Source organism: Lissotriton vulgaris, chromosome 8 (assembly GCF_964263255.1).
Source record: "Lissotriton vulgaris chromosome 8, aLisVul1.2, whole genome shotgun sequence".
Classification (NCBI taxonomy): domain Eukaryota; kingdom Metazoa; phylum Chordata; class Amphibia; order Caudata; family Salamandridae; genus Lissotriton; species Lissotriton vulgaris.
The window spans coordinates 599,206,981-599,232,062 of NC_141696.1; the positions used below are offsets into that span (position 1 = coordinate 599,206,981).

The window sequence follows — 25,082 nt, forward strand, 5'->3', positions numbered from 1 at the left end:
ACTCTTCTCCATTGTTTCATCTGATCCTCATGTGACTCATATGGATATCTAGGTAAAAATCCTCTAAATTTCTTTCCACTTCTGAATATCTCTTGTTCAAATGCCTCAGTTTCCCATTCTTCCACAGCCCCATACTGAGTTAACCTAGGTCTTGGTTCTAAATCCTTCATTCTAATTCTCAAATTGTGAAGGATTCTCCCTTTAAAGGTACCATGTTCTGGGAAAGCTAAAACACCATCCCCTTTTGTATACTCTATCTAATTCTCCAGCCATTCACAAGTATGATATCCTCCTTCTATCATCATACTCTTGTAACAATTTTAATATTATTCTGAATAGGAGTCTTCTTCGTTGAACTCTTTACTATCCGTCCCATGGTTGTAACACTCGATTTTGGCTTCCTTTCAATAGCTCTGTTATTGCCTTCATGGCTTCACACAGTGGACATTCGGAGGCATTGTGTCACTTCATTCAATTCAGCTATGCAAGAGAGGCCCACATACGCACTAGTGATAAAGTCAAAAAGACAGATTTTACTTTCACAAATAAAATTGTCGCACTGTATACCACCCACCTCTACTCTAACCCAGTTTATTTCTTTATGTCTTTTCCCGCATTAGCATTAGTAAAAACCACTTGATTTAGTTCAAACAAGCAGATGCCATGCACGCGAATCTTCAAGACTCCAATTTAGTATCTTCAGCTCATGCGCCAGAATTTCCCTCCGTGTTAGCTCGTCATACTGCGTATATGCAGTTGACGCATGTGCACAACAGTTTACCTGTTTAGAGCGGTATTCGTCCGTCTTTATTGTTATCCGCGTTAGTACACACATAAGCAAGCATCACTAACCCGTGTGTTCAATGTGTTGGGTATTAGTTATTTACGAAACATGGTTAATAACTGGTTAGTGAGTTAAGCGAGAGGATTGCTCCGAGTAAGTCTCTTTTCTAAGAGTCCTTGCTCCATCACACCTAATGCAAGATTGGAGTGTGAACTTATCAGAAGGATGCCCTAGATGTGGTATGAAGGCACCTGGGAACTCAGGATTTGGGTATGTCCGAAGTTAAGGGAATACTGGGATACGGTTATAATGTGTTTACAAGAGATCCTAGAAAGCCCGGTTTAACCGGACCCCAAATCAATTACTTTAGGCAGTTCCAGACACCTGGGTTTAAAGACTAGAAATCTGCGAGGCTGGTGGTATATAGTAATTTTAATAGCTCACAAGCTGATAATTATTGGAAATCAAGCAAGCCACCCAATTTTCAATTGTGACTTAGTAAGTTAAAGCTAATAACAAACAGGGGGCTGGCTCTAATCAGTAAGGCTGACCCTAATATAATTAAACCACAAGACAAAATGCCAATACTGATACTATATTTGAAACAAAGAAGTTAACACACATGCATAGACCACAGTTCAATGCATCCGGTGCTATTCAATAGCTGTTTATTTCAAAAGATTTTTTTTCAAAAGATAAATAGTTTGAGGTTCAGAATACAATTCCAACAAAATTATATAACAACGATGTAAATGGACACAAAAATGCGCCAAAGCATCACACATACCATCATTCATCAATCTTCAATCATATCACAATCATACCTCACACATTCATTCAAACACGTACTCAAACAAATGGAGAATGTATGCACCAATATGTAGAGTACTAGTTCTGCCAACAAAAAATGAATGAATTACAATGTATACTGTTCTAGAAGATACACCGTATCCAATTAGATTAAATGACTACATTCATTCAAAATATGCAACAAAATTCGGTGTATTGTTGCCAACAGAATTGCAAAAAGAAATTAGCAAAAGGGCAGAAAGGCAGACCCATCGGCCGTTTTGAAATAAACAGCTATTGAATAGCACCCGGATGCATTGAACTGTGGTCTATGCATGTGTGTTAACTTCTTTGTTTCAAATATTGTATAAGTATCGGCATTTTCTCTTGTTGTTTAATTAGTGAGTTAAAGACAGTTTATAATGAGCACTTATATGCTAATACAGTAGGAAGGGGTAAAAAAGTTTTTTAAGGTCTGAAAATGCTCCATGTGCTTTATTGAATGCACTCTAGCAAAATGAATTAGCAGACGTAAAGTCCAAAGTAATGATTATTTGAGATGTACTCTGTTTTAAAATAGTTAACAGCATTATTGATTTTTACACTCATTTTTAATTTCCCTAATGAAACATTTTGATGTTTGAGAATGTTAATGGGATGGTGTGTATAGTACTGAATAGCTTTCTGCCAAGGAAATTAATTGAAATAATGTCTTGAAACTGTGAAAATCAAAAATATATATATTTTAAAAGTCTAACCACTGGCACATGCTTGGGCAGCATTACACCGCATCTTTTGACCACCATGCCAGGTCACTTTGGACCCAGCCATATGCAAATTAGTCTTGACCCTGTTCCAATAGGAACAGTGCAGTCCAATTGACAGGCCAGGTCCTCCCTTAACCAAACACGTGCAACCTAGGACAACAAAGGAACTGTTGGCGGCTCGGCGATGCTGCAAGCGCAAAGTAAGTGCTTTTATTTATTTCTTCCTTTAATCTCAACTTTCCAGTCGTATGTCACACTCCACTACCCCCCCCGCCCCCCCACCTTGACCCGCCCCACCCCGCCTTGCCACCCCACAGAGTTACCTGTGTGAGCCGTCACTGAAAGGAACACACAATAGCAATTTTTTTTTATAGAGTGATAATGAATTTTAAAATCCATATGGGGTAGGTATTAGACAGTATTGGAGAAAGTGGTAGATAAACAACTGTAGTGAAGTTACAGAAGACACTTTGCAAGACAGACTTCCCCTGATGTTGTAAGTATGCTCACCCAGATGTAGGGCTTTCTCTGTGGCTCTAGTCCAGGGGTCTCCAACCTTTACTGTAGTGAGAGCTACTTCTGGTCAGTGAAAATCGCCGTGAGCTACTAAAGTCCAAGCATCTCGCGCATTTTTCAGAGACAACTCCCACACCCTCATTCATTGTTTTAAGGCTAATTTGTTTGTGCCCATACTGTGGTTTGAACAAGATACATAGACCTATGGAGCTGTTCAAAGCTGTCAGCAGACTGAAAATCATAACATAATAAATTGTATATCTGTCTCACACCTCATTCCCCACACTGCTACCCACTGTGTCCCATAACATGATAACGATAACTGCATCTTGGTGTTAATCAGGAAAGACAAGGAAATACTTCCCCCATGGGATCATAAACCAAAGAAAACACTTTGAACCACCCACCCTACACTTGACATGGCTTGCTAACTATGTAGGTAAGTGCTTTAGTGCCACACATTAGTAAGTGCTATAAAAATGCTGCAACAGAAAGCTTCCCCTTTCTTCATTATCAAAAAAAGTAAAACAAAGGGAGAAAAGTTATGTTAGTAATTAAAACATATGATTTTCTTTCATGTCCGGGCCTTTGCAGACTACTGGAACAACAAATGGAGGATATTTGGAAAGGTGATAACCATACTTTCATTATAGAGCACTTCACTCAGTTCTATAACACATGCTTTAACGCTGCAAAGTCAATTTTCTGAAAATGCATAGTTCTGCAATGTTCAGCAACAGACTGTCTGCTAAGCTTCGCACTCGCTGCACAGTACTCTTCTATTTCCAGTAATAATATAATAACATTAAACATATGGCAATGTCCCTGAGCACATACCTCAAACAGAAAGTTCAATGATTAAGAAATACTCTAATATAGAGTTCAAATGTATTCAAACTTACACATCATTATATTTTGAAAACGCTGTAAACAAGTGAGCATGAATTTGTTCCTTAAAACAAATGTTAAATCTGATCACACCTCGTGCATGCACACACACTCCAGATATCTATTGAACTCAACAGCCTGCTTTCCTTTTACATAGGCAATGAGATTCTAAATCGGGGCAATTGAGTACTTGCATAGGTAAAATCAGGTAAGGACTAATGAGCCTACTCATAAAATTCCACGCAAGAAAAAATTGCATCATCTCAGACTGAGCCACGAAAACTGTAAACAGAAGCTGCGTTTATTAAACGCACACTAGTATAGAAGTACTCAGCCAATCAAATTGTTTTGCATAGCTGTGGTGCACCAAAACACAGCTCTGTGCCAGGGATGCCTTGGCACAAAGGAAGAGTGTGGGCGACGAGAGGCTGGAAGTGACAGGACTGGACAGAGAGGTGAAAAGCCTGTTTTGGGAGGGTCGGATCAGTGATTTCAACTTCGGCTGACACTGAGTTTTAAAATTGAAAGAGGTAGCCGATGTTAAAATCAAAGAGCCTTGCATGCACTGAGCTGCTTTTATTGACTACAACACAAAGGCCAAATTTAAAGCGTGCTGTAGTGAAAGCAGTTCAGGACAGGCAAGTACTTTTGATTTTAACATTGGCCTCCACCGTGGTAAAAGCTCAGTGCCTGCAAGACCTTCAATTTTAAGGTCGGCTGCCACCGCGCTTTGTTACTGAAGGCAGATGTAAAGAGCAGTGGCAGCTGATGTTAAAATCAAAGGCCTTAAGGCAGCCTAAACAACGAAGCCACCGAGTAATGAGGGGGTGGGACAGCGTTTCCTTTCGGGCCCTTGAAAGCCCCTTGGTTAGGGGATGGGTCGTGGGCGTTTTTAGGCAGAACATTGGTGTTAGTGTACCTCCGAGGTGACCAGCAGGTCAGATTCAACTGTCCATCCAATGCAGCCCCCCCCGCTCCCCCCCACCAGCAAAGGCGCAGTGCCAGCCCTTTCCAAGGCAACAGGGATGAGAGCCCGACCTGTCAGCAGAAACCACACCATAGCTTTCCTGGAACAGTTCTAATGTACAGCCCAAGGTGCACATGCACCCCCACCCATGTGCGACCCAAACAATCAGCAGGGGAGAAGCTGCGCAGACCCGAGCTACGAGCAGCAGAAATGATCTCCATCGCTCCTCGCCCTGGCCAGACATACTTCACCCCCAGCCAAGGGGAGGATGGGAGGCAATATTTCCGGCCCCCAACAGTCACTGCAGAGACAACACGCCACAGTGGATGCAGGGGGTGCTTGAAATGCATTTTAAACGTCAGGTTAGGCCCAGACGGGTTACCACACAGACCAGTAGGGCTGACTCAGGCTTCCATCTTGCAAGTGGTGCGCATCGTGCCCCGTGCTTTACCACTAGAAAGATGAGGAAAACGGTACCCACTGACCTAAGCAGTGCTCCCCCAGTCCGTGACATGGTAGCAGAGGCCAAAGAACCCACCATTGTTTACCAGAGCACATCCTTCCAGGCTCCTACAACAGACCGTGCGGAAATGCTTGAGCCCATCTGAATATACGCCAGGGGCCTCTTTCCAAAGGTTACTCTGATGGCGTACATTGTCCCGGCTCGGCCCCTAGCCTCTCTGGATGCCTCGTGGCACTTTTTCAAATGTTCAGGACAGCGCTACACACTGAAGGGGTTCAGATTTAAACTAGATTTGTAGCAATGCTAAGCGCTATAAGCCTGATGCGAGTCTTTGGAGGCTCTTAAAACTCTGATACAGCTTGCGCCTCAAGGCTTTGATTCTGGTTACTTCTGGTATCAAAGTTTAAAATCCCGTGACTACTTTCTAACACTGTAGGCTTACATGCACTTAGCCCAGGGTTTTTACCAACTAAATCCAGGCCACGGTCACACTTACCAGTCCTGCGCAGCTTGTCCGGATGATTAGACGGCAATTACGAAGTGCGGTGCCAGCCTGGAAAAGGCAGGCGGCGCGTGACTTCAGGAAGAACGTCACGTTCTTTGGCCCGCCCCGCCCCAGCTAAGATCAATTCAGCCAATCTCAACAGCTGGTTTGGGTGAGGGCGAGCAAGGGCTGAAAGCCCTAAAAGACAATGAAAGAATACAAAATAAATGCTAACAACGAAGTCTTTAAATTAGAGAGCAATCACGAGCTACTGCCAGAGGGTCGGCGAGCTACCGGTAGCTCGCGATCGACCGGTTGGGGACCCCTGCTCTAGTCCAATAGCGGTTCCTTAGAAATTATGTCCTATGTATTAAAGTTTGCTGCTGCGTGTTGTAGATAATTGACACTCAACACGTTCCCATCCTTGAGATAACCAGTTGCCACCAGTATTTGTTTGTCTAAGAAAATGCTCTTAAAGACCTTGTATCCCTTTCATTTCTGAATTAATTACTTTCTTATTTTTCTTGTTGACAAATTGCCTTCATCTTAAACTGTTGTAAGTCAAATCTTTTCTGAATCTTTGGCCATGGATAGCATTTGTTGGTATCTGTGCACTTTTTGTTGCTGGTTTTCTGCAAGAAATATATTGTATCACTTTAGTTATAAGAAAGATAGGGATTTGTTAGCTATACCCCTTCCTAACCAGAGCACAATGTGCACAACAGAAAATGTACAGCATTAGCATGCTCAAGACATGAAAACTATACATTTAAAACATTATTTAAAATAAATAAATGGTCCGACCGACTACACAGGCTCCAATTGAAAAAAAAGGGTGGGTGGTGAAAATCGTGCACCCTGTGGCCGGCACCCCATGGTGCCTGCCATGCTGTGCATGATTGGAAAGAGGGGTCCCATGGGTACCCCCACGGGCCCCATTCAGAGGACCCTGGGAGAAGAGGGGCTGGCCACAGGCCCCCAAATACGAATTACGAGAGCTGATCCATGTCGGAACAGCCGATTTGGAAAGGTTGTCCGAATCCGGCATTGTAATACGTCGGTCGGAAATGTGCTCCGTAGACCTGTACGAACTGTCTCCGAACAACTCAGTTACTCCGAATGCCGCTTGGAACCATGTCGGAAAGTCTGAATGGTTTCCGACTATCGGTATCTGTCAGTCGTAAGGCTTTCTGAATTGGTCGGAAAGACGGGTTTCAAAACGTATTCGGACATTCGAAGCCTTTCCAGCCAACATTGTAATCAGCCCCTAAGTTTTAACAATTTATTCAGATATAAAAAACACCATATGTGTTTATTTCTGCACAACACATGTAAAAGTCTGAGCATCTAAATATTATTACGTGTGACATTTGGGTGTCGATATGATGGGTTTTGTGCCTTGTACATGTATGTATGTATACATATATATATATATATATATATTTAGATGTGTGGGTATGTCTCTATATATTTTTATGACTATTTTAATTACTAAGGGCCAGAGTATTGCAAAAAAGCCCTTTTAGATAATCTTGCCTGTGGCTTGTGGCAGATCCGCTGAGAACCTGCAATGTTGTGGTGTGCCCCTCTTTGTCTTGGTATGTATGATGTTAATACATAGGCATGCTCATTCAAGCCTGCACATGTTTGTGGTCCCAGAAAGGAAAGTTATGGCATGTATGTCTGCCACATGGCACTGAATAAAAAGCAAAAAATTGCTTTTTAAAAGGAATTCGTCATTTACCACCAACTGATAGTTGGTGGTAAATAAGAATCTTTAAATGTAAGAAGCACTCACTTGAGTGCTCCCTACATTTCAGTATTTGGTAATTTACCGAATCGGTATTTTAAGAATTCGGTAATTTACCAATTTCTTAAATTACCGATTGTATATTACCGAATCCTGAACTGTGGCCTCCTACATCTGAAAAGCCTAATACCGGTCGGTAATGACCGAAATTCGGTAATTTCGGCCATTACCGACCAGTATTAGGCTTCCTACATCTGGCCCTAAATACTCTAAGTCCCAAAGAGTTTTTCTTAAAAAGAGAAGTTCTCAGAATTGTGTTCCATTGCTCATTGTGAAATCTTTTTTCCTAGCTTCTTTTCCCATCTACCCTGGAAGCTGACCCTGTGTTTTTCCATGGATGTAATTTGGGGGTAGTCAGGGGTCGCAGCTGTGACCTCTAGCTTGCTCCCTGCTACTCCTGGCACTTCCTTTGTGACTATTTAAGCCCGCATAAATGATCCAAAAGGAGATGCCCAACCAGAAACGTACAACTCCCTCAGGAACATCAAAGCTCACAAAAAAAGTACATCTGATGTCTAGAAAGGAAAAGAGAAAGTGGCAGGGAGGACCAGTGTCTTTAGGGAAGAGCGCTTCTTAAGGCCGAGAACTATCACTCATCGAAGGATGACATACTTCATTATTGGGTTTCCTTCTCACACCAGGCATGCAAGGTATCTGGTGTGGTCTACAACTCCCCACTAGGGAGGAGCAGAGATGTTTTCAATCAGATTAGCAGATATTGGTGAGGAGAGCGGGGCAGAGTGCACAGAAAGATGGCCCATCTCCTTTCCCGCTAGGCCTACATTTGTGAGGCCTTGTACGTTTCTATTTTCATGTTCTAAGCAGAGTGATTTATCATCTGAGTCCTGACAAATGCCTTAGATCCCATTATCCCCTTCTAGGGTCAACAATTTGGCAGAAACATGTTGACCAAATAAAGGGCATATATTTGTTGACAATCCCTCTGTCCTCTCTTAGTTTTAACCATATCCCATAGGACATAGGAATAAACTCAGCCCAGCCTTTCTGGAGATAGTTTTATCTTTACCTTTTTGTGTTATCTTCCCATCACTCCTCATCAACATCTGATTGAAAACACTTCTGCTCTTCCCCATTGGGGAGTTGAAGCCCACAGCAGGTACCTTGTGGTCCTGGTGTGAAGAGGGAACCCAATAATGATGTATGTTATTCTAGGGTCGGTGAGGGTTCTCGTCTTTAAGAAGTGCTCTTCCCTGAAGACACTGATCCTTCCTCTGTTTTCTGATTTTCCTTTCTAGATACCAAACTTACTTTTTGTGAGTTTGACTTCCTTGGTGATCCCTGGCCTTTAGAGGAGGCAAATGTTTTGCCCCCTCTGAGGCCAGGGGTCGCAAAGGAAGTGCCAGGAGTAGCTGGGAGCAAGCTAGAGGTCACAGCTGCAACCCCTCACTACTCTCAAATGACGTCCATTTGTCCCCCCTGTTTTATATATTCTGGCGATAAGGCGCCTCTTCTTTGAGACCTTTTGTTGAGGGTGTTCAAAGGATGAAAGTGAACTTATTGCAGCCACTTTCACCCTGCATGTACTATCCAATTACGCACTTTTATGTATCAAAATAATTGCACCTCTAAGATCATGTTCCCACTTGATTTCTTAGAAAGCTTTGATGGCCCACTTGTAAAAAATGTCTCCCATTTTTTTGCACCTAGTCAGTCACCAGTTCAGAAATGCCTCCCTGCCCATAGGTGTGAATAATATGATGGCTTGTAGATCAATTTGCCCTAGATGAGTAAGGGCTGACTGAGAGATCACATGATAATCAAAACAACTGTTAAGACCAACAAGAGGAGATGTGCACCATTTTGAGACACTCTCAATCTATTTTTTTTTCTTTTTCTTTAATTTTTTTTTATTAACAATGCTCATGAGCCCATACAGCACAAAGTAGTGGCTATATACCACATTGGGAGATATCACAAGAGTTGATAGTAAAGTAATCGTTAGGGAACAACAAGGACAGTCAGCAATCCCCATCTCTCCTACCCCTCCATGAATGCTCCATTTTCCCTGTCTTCCACCAGGGCGCTCACACTTTCTTCAATTTTTTAGTACACCCCTTACTTTTGTAAACAGTTTCTTCGATTCTCAATCTATTTAATCTGTTGGCAATTCATGTTTGTGATTTTATTCATTGAGATCCTAAATTACTCAGATCTGTGGACCTATCATTTGGCCTTGGTAGGTCCCATAAGCAGTGATCCTTTCAATTAATCCTCTGATTTTTGCTATTCAGAAAATACTCCGCAGTAGACAAATTTCTGTAAGTACATTTACTTTCTCTGTATTTCCCCCTCAGAAAACATGGCTTCAGCAGATCCCTCGAGGATTTTTTCAGATGAAATCACTTGTTCAATCTGTTTTGAATACTTGCGGGAGCCACTGATTACCCAATGTGGACACAACTTCTGCAAACGGTGTATTAACCAGTGCTGGGAAGGAAAAGACTCAAACTTTGCTTGTCCCCAGTGCCGCGCCACCACATTTGGTAAAATCCTCCGACCTAACAAGAAGCTGAAAGCCCTGGTAAATATTGCTGAAAAAATAAAGAAGCAGAACAAAAATGACGATTGGTGCAGTGAACATGATAAGGACCTGACTCTGTTTTGCCAAGATGATGGAATCTTTCTTTGCCGGAATTGCAATGAATCTGATGTGCACAAGTCCCAACGTGTGCTCCCCATTGATGAAGCTGCCAGAGAATTTAAGGTATGTTTGTCTGGGCATTCCAGTGTGAGCTTTGTTACAGTGGGTGTTTCCAACCGTATTGCTTGTGTTGTATCCTCCCAAGCTATCCTCCCTGAAATGTAATTAATTAAAAACTAAAGATACATCAGTCCCTGTTTTGTTTCTGTTTTATAAAGCCAGGGTCTCAGGAACCCTCTCATTTCCCCACAGAGACATTTTAAGGCAGAGGCAAAGTGGGCAATTGCCCAAGGCCCCCCTCACTTCCAAGGGGCCCCCTGGAAAAGTTTTTCTCTTTGACCTCTGTCTATACTATTTCTCTATCTAAACCTCTCTTGCACTTTGCCTACCTCTGCATCTGTCTCTCTACCCCCTGTCATCTTCAGGATTTTCAAGGTAAGACATATTTCATCTGCTTTTGTGTGAGTACTTTCTGTGCCTCTTTTTAAAAACGTAATACTCAGCTTTACCTAAAATAGGTTGGTTTTGCTGCAGTGCAGTTTAGGTGGCATGTATATGTGTCAATATCTTTGTGGAGTGGGTTGATGCAGAGCTTCAGTTAAATGTTAGAGCGACTGAAGGCCCAAATATGATGCGGGCAGGAAGGGCTCTGATCATTGGTCAGATCCCTCCTGCCTGCATTGTGATCACCAATTTGGATTCCCTTTAGACCGAGCCATTTCGATGGACTCAGTCGGAAGGGAATCTGAATCAGTCTTCCAAATGGCTTATGATGGGCTTGGAGGACCAAGGGATTATGATGGCAGCTTCCCACTGCCTTTTTTGTGCCGGCCTTTGTGGCACAAAAAGGCATTGTGAAACAGCCGTGGGGGACCCCAGCAGGGCCCTCATGGGTGCCAGGCCACCGAATGGCAGCCTAGGGGGTACCTATGGTGCCCCCCCTATTGACCCTTGCACCTGGTGGCAGGAACCTGGAGGTGCCAGCCTCCGGGTGCAGGGATGAACTGCACCTTAGCATTATGCTATGAGGACATGCATTCCTTCTGGAATGAATGCTCCCTTAGCAAAGTTTGGGTTGCGACCAAACAGGTTTCGGTTGCATCGTAATTCCTGGAATGGAACCAACGACAGGAGGTTGTTCGGTTCCAGTTTCAGAACGATGCTGCACGGATTCGGGTCCGTCCTGCATCGAAATCGGCCCCTTAGTCTTAAAATCCCATAATGGCCACTATTTCGGACTATTAACTTTTTTTTATTCAAAATATTTCTATTCTTTAATTTTGGGTGTAAATGAACTAAGTGGCTTCCAACAGAGACTCGATTTAAGCAAGGTGTCTGGCGAAATCTGGTTGTTTTATAATTTTTAGGTCTAGCTAGAGAGTGCTGTAACTGTGCTCCAACACATATTCCATCAATACACAAAACACAGAGAGCAGGCAAGGAGTTAACCCATTTCAGCCATTGCTTCTTGGCTGTGTCATTCATCTTTTTAGTAGAATCAATAGGGATACTTGTTCCTTTGTGAAAAAAAAGCAAAAACAAGAAAGGGGAAAATAAATTGTTGGAGTCTATGGTTCTGGGAGGGATCTTCCTTATTTGAAAGTGTTGCCCTCACACACTCATGTGAGTGTCATGCTTCATCATCAGGCTTTTTGCTCCTTGTGGGGCCGGTGCGGCAATGCCCCATGAGCCCTGCGAGAGGGATTTTTTCTGGAGATCTTTTTTTGTATCAGCCGTGATGGTGTGTGCAGGTGTGCAGAACTATATATTGTAGGTGGAATGGGTGATCTAAAATTACCTGAGGAAAATCAAATTAAATTTTATTCAAAGTTCTTTTGATAAGGTTAAAATGAAGTCAGAGTAGTGTGCGCTGATTTAGGAAGCGCCACTACTTACTGTATTTGATGCAGTGAACTGTTGAATTTTCGTGAAACAGGTCGACATGTTTCATGCCCCATTGGTCCACCATGAATCCTCGACATTTCTTCAGGACCAATAAATGAATGCCCTACCCTGGTTCAGGGCGAGTGTTTAGAGTATCCCTGTTTATGATGCATTAGATCCATAGTATCTATAATATGCTCTCCCCAAAAGGTATCCAAAAACTAACCTAGAGAGAAAAAAGTGCATGGAAAGAGAGACATGACACATCCATACATGATTGCTTCTTTTTTAAAATGAATTCTTGTGGACAATACAGTTAATGCAAACCTGGTTTCTGCATATTGTCATATCATGCAGTGCCATTCTGTGTTGTCAGAGCTACACATTAGCTCTTCTGTCGGTGAGTGCCACCTGTGCCTGAATCACTTGTGATATCACAGTGTACATCAATAAATAAGGACTAGACATATAAAGACACAACACAAACATTGTCATATTTTCAGAATAAAAATATCATTGCTAATGTGACCTCGATTCAATATTGATGTATCTTACCCCTAATAATGGGTCATAGTGTGCCTCAGGTCAAGGCAGTGTCTTCCTGATTACTTGAATTCAGGGTGAATGTACACAGTGCTCACACTGCCACATGACGAGCACTTTATCTACAAGAAGGCAGGGCGAGGGGTAGGTTACGGGAGACACACCTTGCATGAAACTGTAAGTACGGCAGCTCCCTCCTAGACAAGAGCGACACATGAGTACTTTGTAGATGTTAAGACGCATTGAGAAGCACCGCTCCTTATATTTGTTTTCCAGGAACTGCAATAATCAAACACATGGCTGTGTGAGGGCAACACTTCCAAATAAGGAAGACCCCCTCCAGAACCATAGATTCCAACCATTGATTTTCCCCTTTCTTCTTCTTGCTTTTTTTCACAAAGGAACAAGTACCCCTATTTATTATACATATTATCCTAATTAAGGAGCACAGGTACTGGACCTTTATCTTGCTCCTAGTCCACCGCTATGTGATTCATGATTCATTTTTTTTTTTAGATCAGCCCACAGGACAGTCATTCAGTGTTTGAAGTGTTCAGCATAATTTTGCCTATTTATGTCTAAGTTAATGTGCCATTTACTGAAAGATGCAGATATGAAAGTACATTTTTGCTCACAATGACTCCTGGTTACAGGCGGTGTCGGCAAACAAACTGGCACTATTGCGCACTACATCTGCACTTAGAGCTTTTGTGATTAAACTTGGAAAAAGACCACCGGAGGCGCTCATCAAAATATACAGGGCTAAGTGTGTCTCAGCAGCAATCTATGGGACTGGGGTCTGGGGACATGACAACCTGCTTCCCATTCAATGAGTGGAAAACTCTTTTTTAAAATATATCTTATCTGTCCCTAATGGCACCTCCGCGAGCATATGTCACGTGGAGTTGGGGCTCTCCTTTGTTTCAGGTCTAATACAATTTGAGCCTGTGCTGTTATGGCACAGACTCTGGACAAAGGAAGAGACAAAACTAAACAGAAACATTGTTCTGGATGTTTTGAAATTAGATAGGGCCCTGAAGATTCCGTGGATAAGCTATGTTCAAAGGTTTTTTCAAGATCTCGACCACCCAGAGTATTTTACCAACCCCAGTACCATCAGGGAAATAACTAGGAAGGAATTAAAAATAAAGGGTTTGTCTCTACTAGACTCCGCTAGGCTGTCAAACGAAATTGTAAAACCTACAGTCCTGCATAACCAACTGATTTTAACTACTTTTAACATTCAACCCTACCTCACCTTGGTCCTGAGTGATTTCGACAGGTTCCTTTTAACCTGCTTCCGCTTGGGAATATTTTATAGATTAGTTACCCTGCCCAAAGTGAATGACTGGTCCCAAACCTTACAGTTGTGCCCCTGTGATAAAATCTCCAAGCAGACCTCGATCCACATTATTCTTTTTTGTAAATATTATTCTAATGCCAGAAGATTGAGCATAGTCTCTGTGTTAAAACGGTTTAGGCTTCACCAATGTCGATCTGCTCTTCTGGCACTACAACAACGATATAACGTTCATACTGTTTTTAGGACGGTCACTTTCTTGAAAAAAGTTCTGTGTCTAAGAAAACAACTGTCTTTATTTTAAATGTCTCTCTTGTGAATCTCAGGAAAGCTCGCGAAGTTTAATAATGTTTTATTAATTTGTTTAAATGTACTTTATATGAATTTTATCATGTATGAAATGCTGCTATTGTGCTTTTATGATTGTTTGCCTACAATCAAATAACGCTTTCTTGACTTGACTTGAGTAACAGTCACAGTTGTAACTAAATCCAAACCCATTTCTCCGTAATGTCTTATTTGTCACTCTCACCTATCTTTATAAGACACACCCAAAGTTAAGTAAGCAGTAAATCTAGTGATGTTACTGGATCTTTGTACATAGACACTTTTGTCACTGTCTCATGTGGGCCAAATATTGGGAAAGGTTTGGAATAGGCCATAAGTAAGGCAAGTGTGTGTACTATCGCAATACCTTTCAACCAGTATATTTATGGTGAGTACTTGTCAGTCTATATCTCCTGATGCTTTTCGTTTGCTGGTAGTACCATCACTACCTTACTCTTTGTAAATGAGGAAATGCTCACTGAACAAAATGGGTGATATAAAGACCTTATACATAGCCTTCAGAAAACCAAACTTGTGGTCAAAAGCTGTGGTAGTAAAGGTAAGTCTCAAGATGATGTTGAATGGTATTCAGTTTTAGATTATGCCTTAGTATGACAATCTGGGCATTCCATTCAACAGAAAAGCTTCCTGGACAGGTCCTCTTGAAGGTCGGTAGAACAGTGAATCCAGCTATTAGACAGAGGGCCTGATTTAGAGCTCAACGGATGCGTTACTCAGTCACACAACACTCAGACCCTGAGCCTCTAAGTTTGTGTAGCTGGAATAGAGCCACATTGCACAAGGTTAAATTAAAAAGCTGGGGCGGTGCGCCGTTATGGGGGTTGGGGCTCCGCCCCCTTTGATTCCAGCCTCCCCTCTCCCCTGGCCAGGGTCGTTTTGGGATCACAATTTGGCCCAGGCACTGACGAAAAAAGTGGCCCACATTCAAGGGGCGTGGCCCACAATTAAGGGGCGTGGTCCCCATTCAAGGGGCGTGCCCTTTCATGAAACACCATTTGGTTACACACGTCAAAGTCCTTGAATATTAGATGTAAATACATTAAGAATTTGGACAAGTACCAGCTGAAAGAGGGCACCAAAGAGCAGAAATTGGATTATAAATTCAAATCTGTTCCGAACAGGGGCCCAAAAATATGTTTGGGCCAGGGCCCCCAAAATCCTTAAGTTATTTGGCACAGACAAGGAATTAAAGTGAGATGATACTGTTCTTGCACAGGACACAGGGCCAAGGTGACAAGCAACTAAAAAAACAGCAAGGCCCCTTTCTGTCACAAAATTATTCGAGCCCTCCAGGGAAGGAGCACCTAATAAGCAGGAAGCACCTGCTATTACTGACCTACTCAGCCCTCCCCAACCCTCCAGTGCAGGAGCACATGAACAGCAGTGAGGCCCCTGCAATTAGTATATTAATCAGTCCTCCCCAGCCCTCGAGGCCTCAGGGTAATGTCCTGGCAGGGGAGCACAAAACACAGCTGCTGTGTCATCCATGGTAGCCAGGGGGTGGCTGAGGTGAAGATGATGCAAGTTGCAAAGATCACCTGGCCCCCACAGTGAGACCCATTCTTCCTCGCCCACTATGCCCTGAATGTGAAGGGCTGTGGGCAAGGTGTTAAAACTAACACTGTTTATGTGCTGCGTGGGCCCCAGGGGGGCAGAGGTGAAAATGGCTCAAAGGCCTGCGCAACACCTGACCCCCAGGGAGGCTGATTTTTTCAAACAATCACCCCCTCCCCAGCCACCCTCAGCGTGATTGCTTTGCAGGGCAGGGGGTGACTGCGGCCGCACAGTGAAGTTGCATTCATTTCTCTCTCTCTGTCTCCATGCCCTCTGTGGGCCGTTTTTTTTCCTCCCCTTTCCTAGTCCACAGAGAGCACGGAGACAGAGACAGAGAAATGAAAGCAGCTTCACTGTGCGGCTGGGAAAGGGGAGAAAAAAAAACGGCCCACAGAGGGCACGGAGACACCGGCCGTTCGGCCGATGCCCGAATGCCCGCATTGCCAATCCGCCCCTGCCCCTGGCTGATGCTTCTTTAAAATTAAATAATGGTGCATTTACATCATGGTCCTTGTGCCAGCCGTCTCATGCGCAGACTGTCACTTGACCTCTGCCTGCAAAAACATTTGCTGGGCTGACGAACTTACAGCCCTGTGATCTGTGTCGTCATCAGCTCAGCTACACTATAACCTTGACAAGCAATCTCCACCCCCTGATATCATTCTGGTGAAGTAAGCCCCGGGCACTTCAGGCTCACGCTCTATAGTGCCAGGGCTTTGTGCCAATCAGGGAGTGGAGAGCACTGTGGCCCTACCCTTTCCTAACTTATCCCAGCATTGGCTAGAATCAAAAATAGTCAATTTCAATTTCAAACTTTATTTCGTTGCATTGCAACATAAAAGATAACAATAAAATATACAGTTCATGGTAAAATATACAATGATATAGCATTCATTATAATGGGCACCCTAATACTACATTACTTCTACATTTCATCAAATTTAACATATTAGCTAGTATTTCATCAAATAAATGCACATAGTTTACAGTTTCAGTTTGGCACAGTATCAGATAAATATTAAAATGTTTAAAACAATAGAAAAGTTAAAATGACATTAAATTGAATTTGAGCAACCAGAATTAAAAATGCGATGCCTTGGCTTTGTTCATGATTTCGGAGAGTCTAAATAGCAGCTGTCTTTAGTTTAAAATGAAAGAGATAATTTCCTTCTAACAAAATAAGTGGACAATAAAAATTTGCTAATACCGAACACGATTACTTGACTGGTGTCCGTGCTTAGGATTCTGCCAGCTTCCCTATGGGAAGTTGAGCCAATGTTGCGACACAAGGGAACTATCCACTTTTTCCTAGCTTTGTCGTAACTAGGGCAAAAAAACAGTATGTGGAAAATGTCCTCCCTTTGGTTATAAGTGCACAGGGTACAATGATCTTTATCAGTCTTCCCCCATCTTTTCTCGGTTACTTCGGTTACTTTTATCCTCAACGTACCGTACCTAAATTTTAAATATAAAGATTTGGCCAGTGGAGGTTGGATTTCATCAAGAAATTGTTCGAATAGAGCCTAATTTTTTGCCAAAAGAAATTTTTCAGTGAGAGGGCCGTGAGTTCTTGTATACACAGAATCATAACTCACGTATGACCAAAAGCTTAATTTGACAATTTTCTTGGAAGTTGAGTTTAGATATCCAGGCTCGTTCCAAAAGTGTGATAATCCGAGCTTGGTAAGCCAGTTTTTTACATGCTTAAACCAGAAGATCTTATTGTCTCTATCAAGCTCTAATACTTCCTTCAACCCATTTTTATAGTCAGATAATTCCAGGGTTGTCCATAATCTGACCCACAACAGCAATGGTCTCAATATAGCGTGCTGATCTGTGTGTTTGATGTTAAGGTCTAAGAATAGGGGTATCAGGGGGGTATTGATTGGAACTTTTAATAGTCCCCTGACAAATTTATTTTCCAGTACTTCAAAAGTTTTTTTGCATACTGGCCCCCAGATTTCTGCCCCGTACAAATCTAAAAAGCTCTATTGCTGGAGTAGCTGCTTTGTTCACACTTTTGTTGAACCTCTGTGTTATTGGGAAACAGTTTTGTTTGAACACCAATTTAGATTTTTCCAATTGGGGGCCCCATCCCATTACAGAGTCCATCAAGACCCCCAAGTAAGTAAAACTGTGCTCGTAGTCTAAACTTTGCCCATTTAACATCAAATTCTTTTTAAAAGTTTTATGCGGGTTCAGTGCCATATATTTTGTTTTTTTATATTAATTTCTAATCCTTTATGGATACAGTACTGTTGAAACCTGTCTAATAGGATCTGTAGGCCACGTGGCGTTTGCGATATTAGAATTGTGTCATCCGCGAAAAGGAGGGACGCAACGCGTTCCCCTCCCAGTCGAGGAGAATCGTTGTCGCAGTTTTCCATATAGGTTGCAATGTCGTTTACATAAAGGGAGAATAGAGTAGGGGCCAGGACACAGCCCTGTCGCACTCCCCTTTTTATCGGGATCGGGTCTGTGAGTTCCCCATTTGGGCCCCATCTAACCTTAGCATAATTCTCCCGATGCAATCCTATTACAAGGTTTAATAATTCGCCAGGCAGCCCTTGCCTATTCAGGGTTTCCCAAAGTAGATCTCGTGGAATGAGATCAAATGCTGCTCGTAGGTCTACAAAGGTCACATACAAGTGACCTTTGCGAAAGATGACATACTTCCAATACAAGCAGCATAGCCTGAATACTTGGTCAATAGTACTTGTTTTTCTTCTGAATCCCGCCTGGTATTTAGATAAAATTGACTCCTCCTCCAACCATGAATTTATTCTATTTAGAATATGCCTAGCATATATTTTCTGCGTGATATCTAAAAGGCTAATGGGGCGGTAATTTGCTGGATCACCACGATCCCCTTTTTTAAAAATGGTGATGATTTCTGCGCCATTCCAAGTGTCCGGGATGTGCTCACTAGCAGCAACTATGTTAAATAAATGATTTAAATAGGGTGCCCAAACATCAATATTATACAAATACAGGTCACCAGGGATTCTATCAAGCCCTGGCGCCTTCCCTTTCTTTATTGTAGTAATTGCTGCCTCTGTTTCTTGTAAAGTAAAAACTACCGGGTGAGTATTGGCTGGTATTGTGAGCGGGGGTACATCATTTGCTGCCTCAGTTGGAGTTTTGGCTGCATACAATAACGAAAAGTGCTTGACCAAGGTGTCTTCATCTAAGTAAACCTCCCTGGAACCTTTCTCCCGTTTATTTTCCTTAGCTGCCAATTCCCAGAATTGTTTCTGGTCCTTGTTTTTAGCGGCTGTTAACATATTGAGCCACAATTCCTCATCCCATGAGGATTTCGCTCTTAGTATTATTTTGTTATAAGCCTTTCTTTTCTCTCTAATTACTAACGGACTTTCCCCTTTAACAGCGTTAATCAGTGCAGTTTTGGCAAGGCGGCATTCCTTATTATACCAAGGTTTGCCTACGGATTTTGCACTAGTCCTGCCAGCACCTCTTTTAGGTTTTTTAGTGAGAATTTGTAATAATTGGCTGAAAAGGGACTTATGTAAATCGATAAATTCTTTAGGGTTGCAGCTATGGGGGCAATATGGTTCCAGAGTATCTGCAAAAGTGCAGTAAATGTTGGCCAATAGGTCCTCTTTTTCTAGCACAAAGGCTCATTTAACCGCCCTACGATTGTTGCTAAGGACAATATTATCAATTGTGGTTGAGGTTGCTATACTATGACCTCCCTCCATATGGTCAAGCCCCGTTACCATGCTTAGTAGAAAACTCATTTCTAAAGGGTAATGGTCACTTTCGTATCTCTCTTTGACCTTTAGGTCTACTGTAAAGGGCCAGAGGTCAAAGGAGACGATAACGTAGTCTAATTTACTCCCATAATTATCTCTCTTAAATGTGGGGGCTTTCGGGCTATCTGATGGCATACGGCCATTACATGCTCTCAAGCCATGTGAGGTCAGGAACCGTGTAATTTGTAAAGCCAGTGCTGTACCGGCCACCATACAATTCTGATTCAGGGCGGGTATTGCATTGGCGTTGTCCTCCTCCTCAAACAACGGGGCTATCCCTGAGATTGGTTCAAAATTACAGTTCAAGTCTCCACATAGAATAACACCTGACTCTGTTTTTAGTGAATCCATAAGTGACTCCAACTTCCCTATGCATATGGATTCCTTGTGGGAAGATTGGGGGCTATTATAAACATTGAATAGATAAAACGCCCTATTGTCCACTGTCATTATTTCTAGACAAAGAATGTCTAGGGAGTCGGTGTTAATTATTTTAATAACTAATTTAATGGAAACATTGACCCATACTAGGAGGCCTCCAGATGCACAACCTCTCAAGGAAGGGACAGCCTCTATTTGGTAGGTTTTATAGCCAACCCTGTGCAGTTGTGCTGTGGCCCATGTTTCCTGCAGCACACAGATGTCAAAAGTATTTATGTATGCATTCCAGTCGGGGTCATTTAATTTTGCACGCACCCCAGCAATGTTCCATGAGACGAGTGTAAATGGGGAAGATCCCTCATTCGTATCATGGGGTACGGCAGGTATAACGACTGGTGAGCTCCTATTGACTTCATCTGTACCTATAACAACAGAACATGTGTCCACCCTAGGACTGCTATTTCCTTCTTTTCGGTGGTGGTATCCCAAAGTACATAACACATTTTCATTCCCCCCAGCATCTCTACTATTCTGACTTGGGGCGAATGGTAACAAGAATGAGCCCTCATTTGTCCCAGGAGACGCTACAGGTAATGCAACAGACAATCTATTGTTAATTGTTTCATCACGAGTAACAGCAGTGTGTGGACCTGTCTTCGAACAACTAAATCCTTTTTCCACAATACACCCCAGAATACGTGAAACATTTTCAGTACCCCTAATGTCTTCCGTGCTCTTTAAACATCAATCGCACTCTTCCAAGCCACTGAATGCCTCAAACCTATTTGTTAATTCCAAAGGAGTAAATGGGATAAGATTGGACATATTACCATTTCCTCCTGGATTGTGACTAGTTGGTACAGTGTTCCACCCATGGATCAAAGGGGGTGGGACAAGATGGTGCAAGTAGGCAGGGTTCCTAGCTACTTCCATATTCGAAAATTGTGTATTAAAAGGAATGTAGCTAGTTGCATGTTGAGGGGGGAATACAGTTGATCTTGGGTAGAAGTAAGTCAAAGGGCGTGGCACTATACAGTTGTTTTCGTTGCCATAAGGCCAACTCAAAATATATTGGACCGCCTTCCTGTCCCTAAAGTTTACAACTACAATGTCACCCCTATATCCTTTGTTCTACCACCCAGCCAAGACAGACGGCGCACATGAACTATTTCGCCATTTACATAGTTGGCTTTGGGTCTGTACAATGACAACCAGTGCATAATCTTGTTCTTTAGCTGAAAGTAACCTTCCCGCTTACCACTTGTCAGCTCAGGAACCCCGGTAAGCACCACTACATATGGTAGAGCTTCCGGTGGGAGTTCAGTAGGTGGTATCCTTCCCTGACCCCCTCCTACGTGACTAACCTCGTTCTCTTCAACTCTAGGGAGACTATTTGGGGGGATAGTTGGTTCCCTAGGCTGGATATTAGCTAGAGTGTCCGTAGAATTTGATGTTATAGTTGGTCTACTCTTAGATGATTTTAGTTGTTTTGGATTAGAGCTTTTGGGCGGTTTGCTAACAGAATGGGCACCTATAGTTGGGTGGTTAGGGGCAGCTGCATTAACTACTACTATGTTGTTATCAATAGTAGAGTTAGTAGATTTTACGACTGCCCTTTCAGTTGAGGGAGTACCCATTGTATGTGAAGCTTTTTGGGGCTATGTTACATTCTGGGGTCTTAGTGGCCTTTCCAGTTGCCCAAGAGCTACCAGGTTCAACTCAATCCTCCCCAGCCTTGATTCCACTCCCTTTAGTCTATCAGATAGGGCTAACATATAGGTTCGCACAATCATTTCAATATTGTCCAATAGATTCTTCGGAAAAGTTGTCTGCAAACCTTCTTCCATTGGGGTGTGGATGATGTCAGGCACTGTGATTGATGGGGAAGGTGGTGTTGTGGGTTTTGACGGGGTTAAAGCAGTTGCCGTTGTTTGCTTGCTGGCCGACTTTCCCAAAGTCATAGTAGTAGCAAGACTAGTCTTCTTACCAAAATCTGAGTGGCTTAACTTGGACTTACTTGAGTCCATTTTTGTCCGCCTCTTTTTAGGGGGTGGGGGCCCATGTACTTTATATGCCAATGTCCTCTGGTGTTTCCCTCTTACTACTTTTCCCGGCCTGATTGTAGGGGAAATCAAAATTGCTGCGGGGTTAGGTGTACTGGGAGGATCTTGAGCCTCAATTTGTGACTCGGCCTGGGTTTGCGTTGGTGAGATGGCGGGAGCTAGGCATTCCTTGAGCAATAGGGGCACACTGGCAGTTGGAGATAAATTATCTGTCAGAATGTTATTCGTTTCATTGTCCAAGGTAACAGAGTAAATAGGCTCAGACAGTGTCCTATTTTTAATGCGTTCAATTGAACGACGCCGATCCGCCCGCCTCTCAGCAAGTAGTAGTTCTTTATTGCCCTCAGGAGCAGCCTTAGAAAAATAGTCATCCAGTGTTCTGTTTAATATGCTCCCAGTTTTATCCGAGCCGGTAATGGCAACGCTAACAGCGGCAGTAGCCATCATACAGTTTCACAATGAGAGGGATAGTACAATAGTTTTTACTTACTCGGGGATTTGAACAGGGCCTCGTACCCAGCCCAGCCTCTTCTGGCCTCTGAGGGCCTAAGAGGGCCCACCCTTTGCCCGGGCTTCGCCCCGGGCGTCCCGCTCGCGTCCCGCGTTGCGGGAGGACCCGGCTTTTCAGGCGCCTCCTGGCGCAAGATGATGACGCGCACAGCGTGCGCGAGAGCAGGGCCCCCTGGGGTATTGAGTCCGCTCTGCTGCCGCTGGTGTCTCCAAGCGCGGCGGCGGCGGTACTCGGCGTGTGGCGTGTGACCCAGGTGACTGGCGAGATAAGGGGTTTCCAGCTTCTGCTCGGCTCGGGATTCAGCAGCAACACACACTGGTCGGGAGGACCCGGCTTTTCAGGCGCCTCCTGGTGCAAGATGATGACGTGCACAGCGTGCGCGAGAGCAGGGCCCCCTGGGGTACCGAGTCCGCTCTGCTGCCGCTGGTGTCTCCAAGCGCGGCGGCGGCGGTACTCGGCGTGTGGCGTGTGACCCAGGTGACTGGCGAGGTAAGGGGTTTCCAGCTTCTGCTCGGCTCGGGATTCAGCAGCAACACACACTGGTTGGGAGGACCCGGCTTTTCAGGCGCCTCCTGGCGCAAGATGATGACGCGCACAGCGTGCGCGAGAGCTGGGCCCCCTGGGGTACCGAGTCCGCTCTGCTGCAGCTGGTGTCTCCAAGCGCGGCGGCGGCGGTACTCGGCGTGTGGCGTGTGACCCAGGTGACTGGCGAGGTAAGGGGTTTCCAGCTTCTGCTCGGTTCGGGATTCAGCAGCAACACACACTGGTTGGGAGGACCCGGCTTTTCAGGCGCCTCCTGGCGCAAGATGATGACGCGCACAGCGTGCGCGAGAGCTGGGCCCCCTGGGGTACCGAGTCCGCTCTGCTGCCGCTGGTGTCTCCAAGTGCGGCGGCGGCGGTACTCGGCGTGTGGCGTGTGACCCAGGTTACTGGCGAGGTAAGGGGTTTCCAGCTTCTGCTCGGCTCGGGATTCAGCAGCAACACACACTGGTCGGGAGGACCCGGCTTTTCAGGCGCCTCCTGGCGCAAGATGATGACGCGCACAGCGTGCGCGAGAGCAGGGGCCCCTGGGGTACCGAGTCCGCTCTGCTGCCGCTGGTGTCTCCAAGCGCGGCGGCGGCGGTACTCGGCGTGTGGCGTGTGACCCAGGTGACTGGCGAGGTAAGGGGTTTCCAGCTTCTGCTCGGCTCGGGATTCAGCAGCAACCAGTCACTGACCTCAACCCTCTGACGAGCTAGGAAAGGGTGGGGTAGAGGCCATAGTCAGGAAACAGATAACTCAAGTCTGCGCAGCATTTTAAAGATAAATGGGCAGTTTTACAAGCCCCTCGCACCACTTTTGCGTCATTTTTCCCCATGTCAAAAATGATGCAAAAGTGGCACAAGGAGCTTGTAAATCTGCCCCAAACTGCGCAGACTCGAAGCATCTTTCTGCGCTGCTTTTAGTCAGTGGAGTCATATGCATCATCGCAGGACTTCTGCACTGCAGTGGGTGAGGGTGATCATCTCACCAAAGCAGTCTGGTTGTAGCTTTTTGCCCATGCAATGCCACCCCCCGTGTGCCTCTCCCATTGGAGCCACAACGAGCAGAGCAGAAGGTGAGAAAACACTTTTAAACAAAAACGTATGCGACGCAGCCCAGTCTGCACTATCTCTCACAGCCATCATTACATTACAATAAAAGTTACTGTGAGAGCATTCGTTTGTGAGGCACGCCTGTTCAAATAATTTATTCTCATGAAAAGTGGAAATAAAGACGCTCTCCGGATAAATCTTGAAAGGCCTCACCACACGCATTCTACACACAAAATTCCTGACGACCCTGATGCAGATTATGAATAAACTAGCAGCCCGTTCCGAACTTGTCCGGGAGCTTTCAGGCTTCCCCCTACCCCCGCCTGCCCCGACATTGCCCAGCAGCCCGTGCCCCCGCCCGCCCCGTCCCCCGCCTGCCGCCTGGCCCGACCCTCGCCTGGCCTGAGTCAATGGAGGTGTTAGTGCCCGTCCCCCGCATTCCCAGACCCCCGCCTGCCCCGACATTGCCTTTTGTAACTCCCCGTCCCCCACCTGGCCTGACACCCGCCTGCTTACCTCAGCCAACGCTCCTGAGTTGACAGCTCCTCGCCGCTCTGCTCCTCCCCGCCTGTCCGCCGCTGCTCCTCCCCCGCGCCATGTCCGCCTCTCCACTGGTCGCCCCGCCTCTGGCCTGTCCGCTGCTCCTCACGTGACCGCTCCTCCCCCGCGCCATGTCTGCCACTCCTCTGAAGCCGCTCCTCGACGTGAGCACGCACGTCGCGGCCGGCACTACTTTGGGTGGACTACTTTTTTTAAAAAATACATTTTTTTAAATAAGATTTATTTTTAAACTTTATATAGCCTATAACCATCTACACACCCTGACGATTTCTACGGTGTATCGGTGTGTAGATTGTCGCAGTGGTTCCGGAGTTTACCCGCCTCAAAGCCTGAAAGTTTCTCCTTTATTATAGTAGTATAAATATCTAAATATGTAACGTTTCACTGTTTTGTTTTGAAAAAACTAAAAATGATTATATATTATATTGTAATATACTCGCAGTAGGCAAGTTGGGAGTGA

General features: G+C 44.4%; 1 protein-coding gene across 1 annotated transcript in view; it reads left to right on the forward strand.

Moving 5' to 3' along the window:
* The first annotated feature begins 9,788 nt into the window (after nucleotides 1–9,788).
* The window catches only part of LOC147697775 (E3 ubiquitin-protein ligase TRIM39-like), a 367,381-nt gene continuing 352,087 nt past the window's right edge, over nucleotides 9,789–25,082 (forward strand). Inside the window, exon 1 of the mRNA XM_086933341.1 lies at nucleotides 9,789–10,193. Coding sequence (XP_086789467.1) covers nucleotides 9,789–10,193 — 405 coding nt within the window. The remainder of the gene's footprint in view (nucleotides 10,194–25,082) is intronic.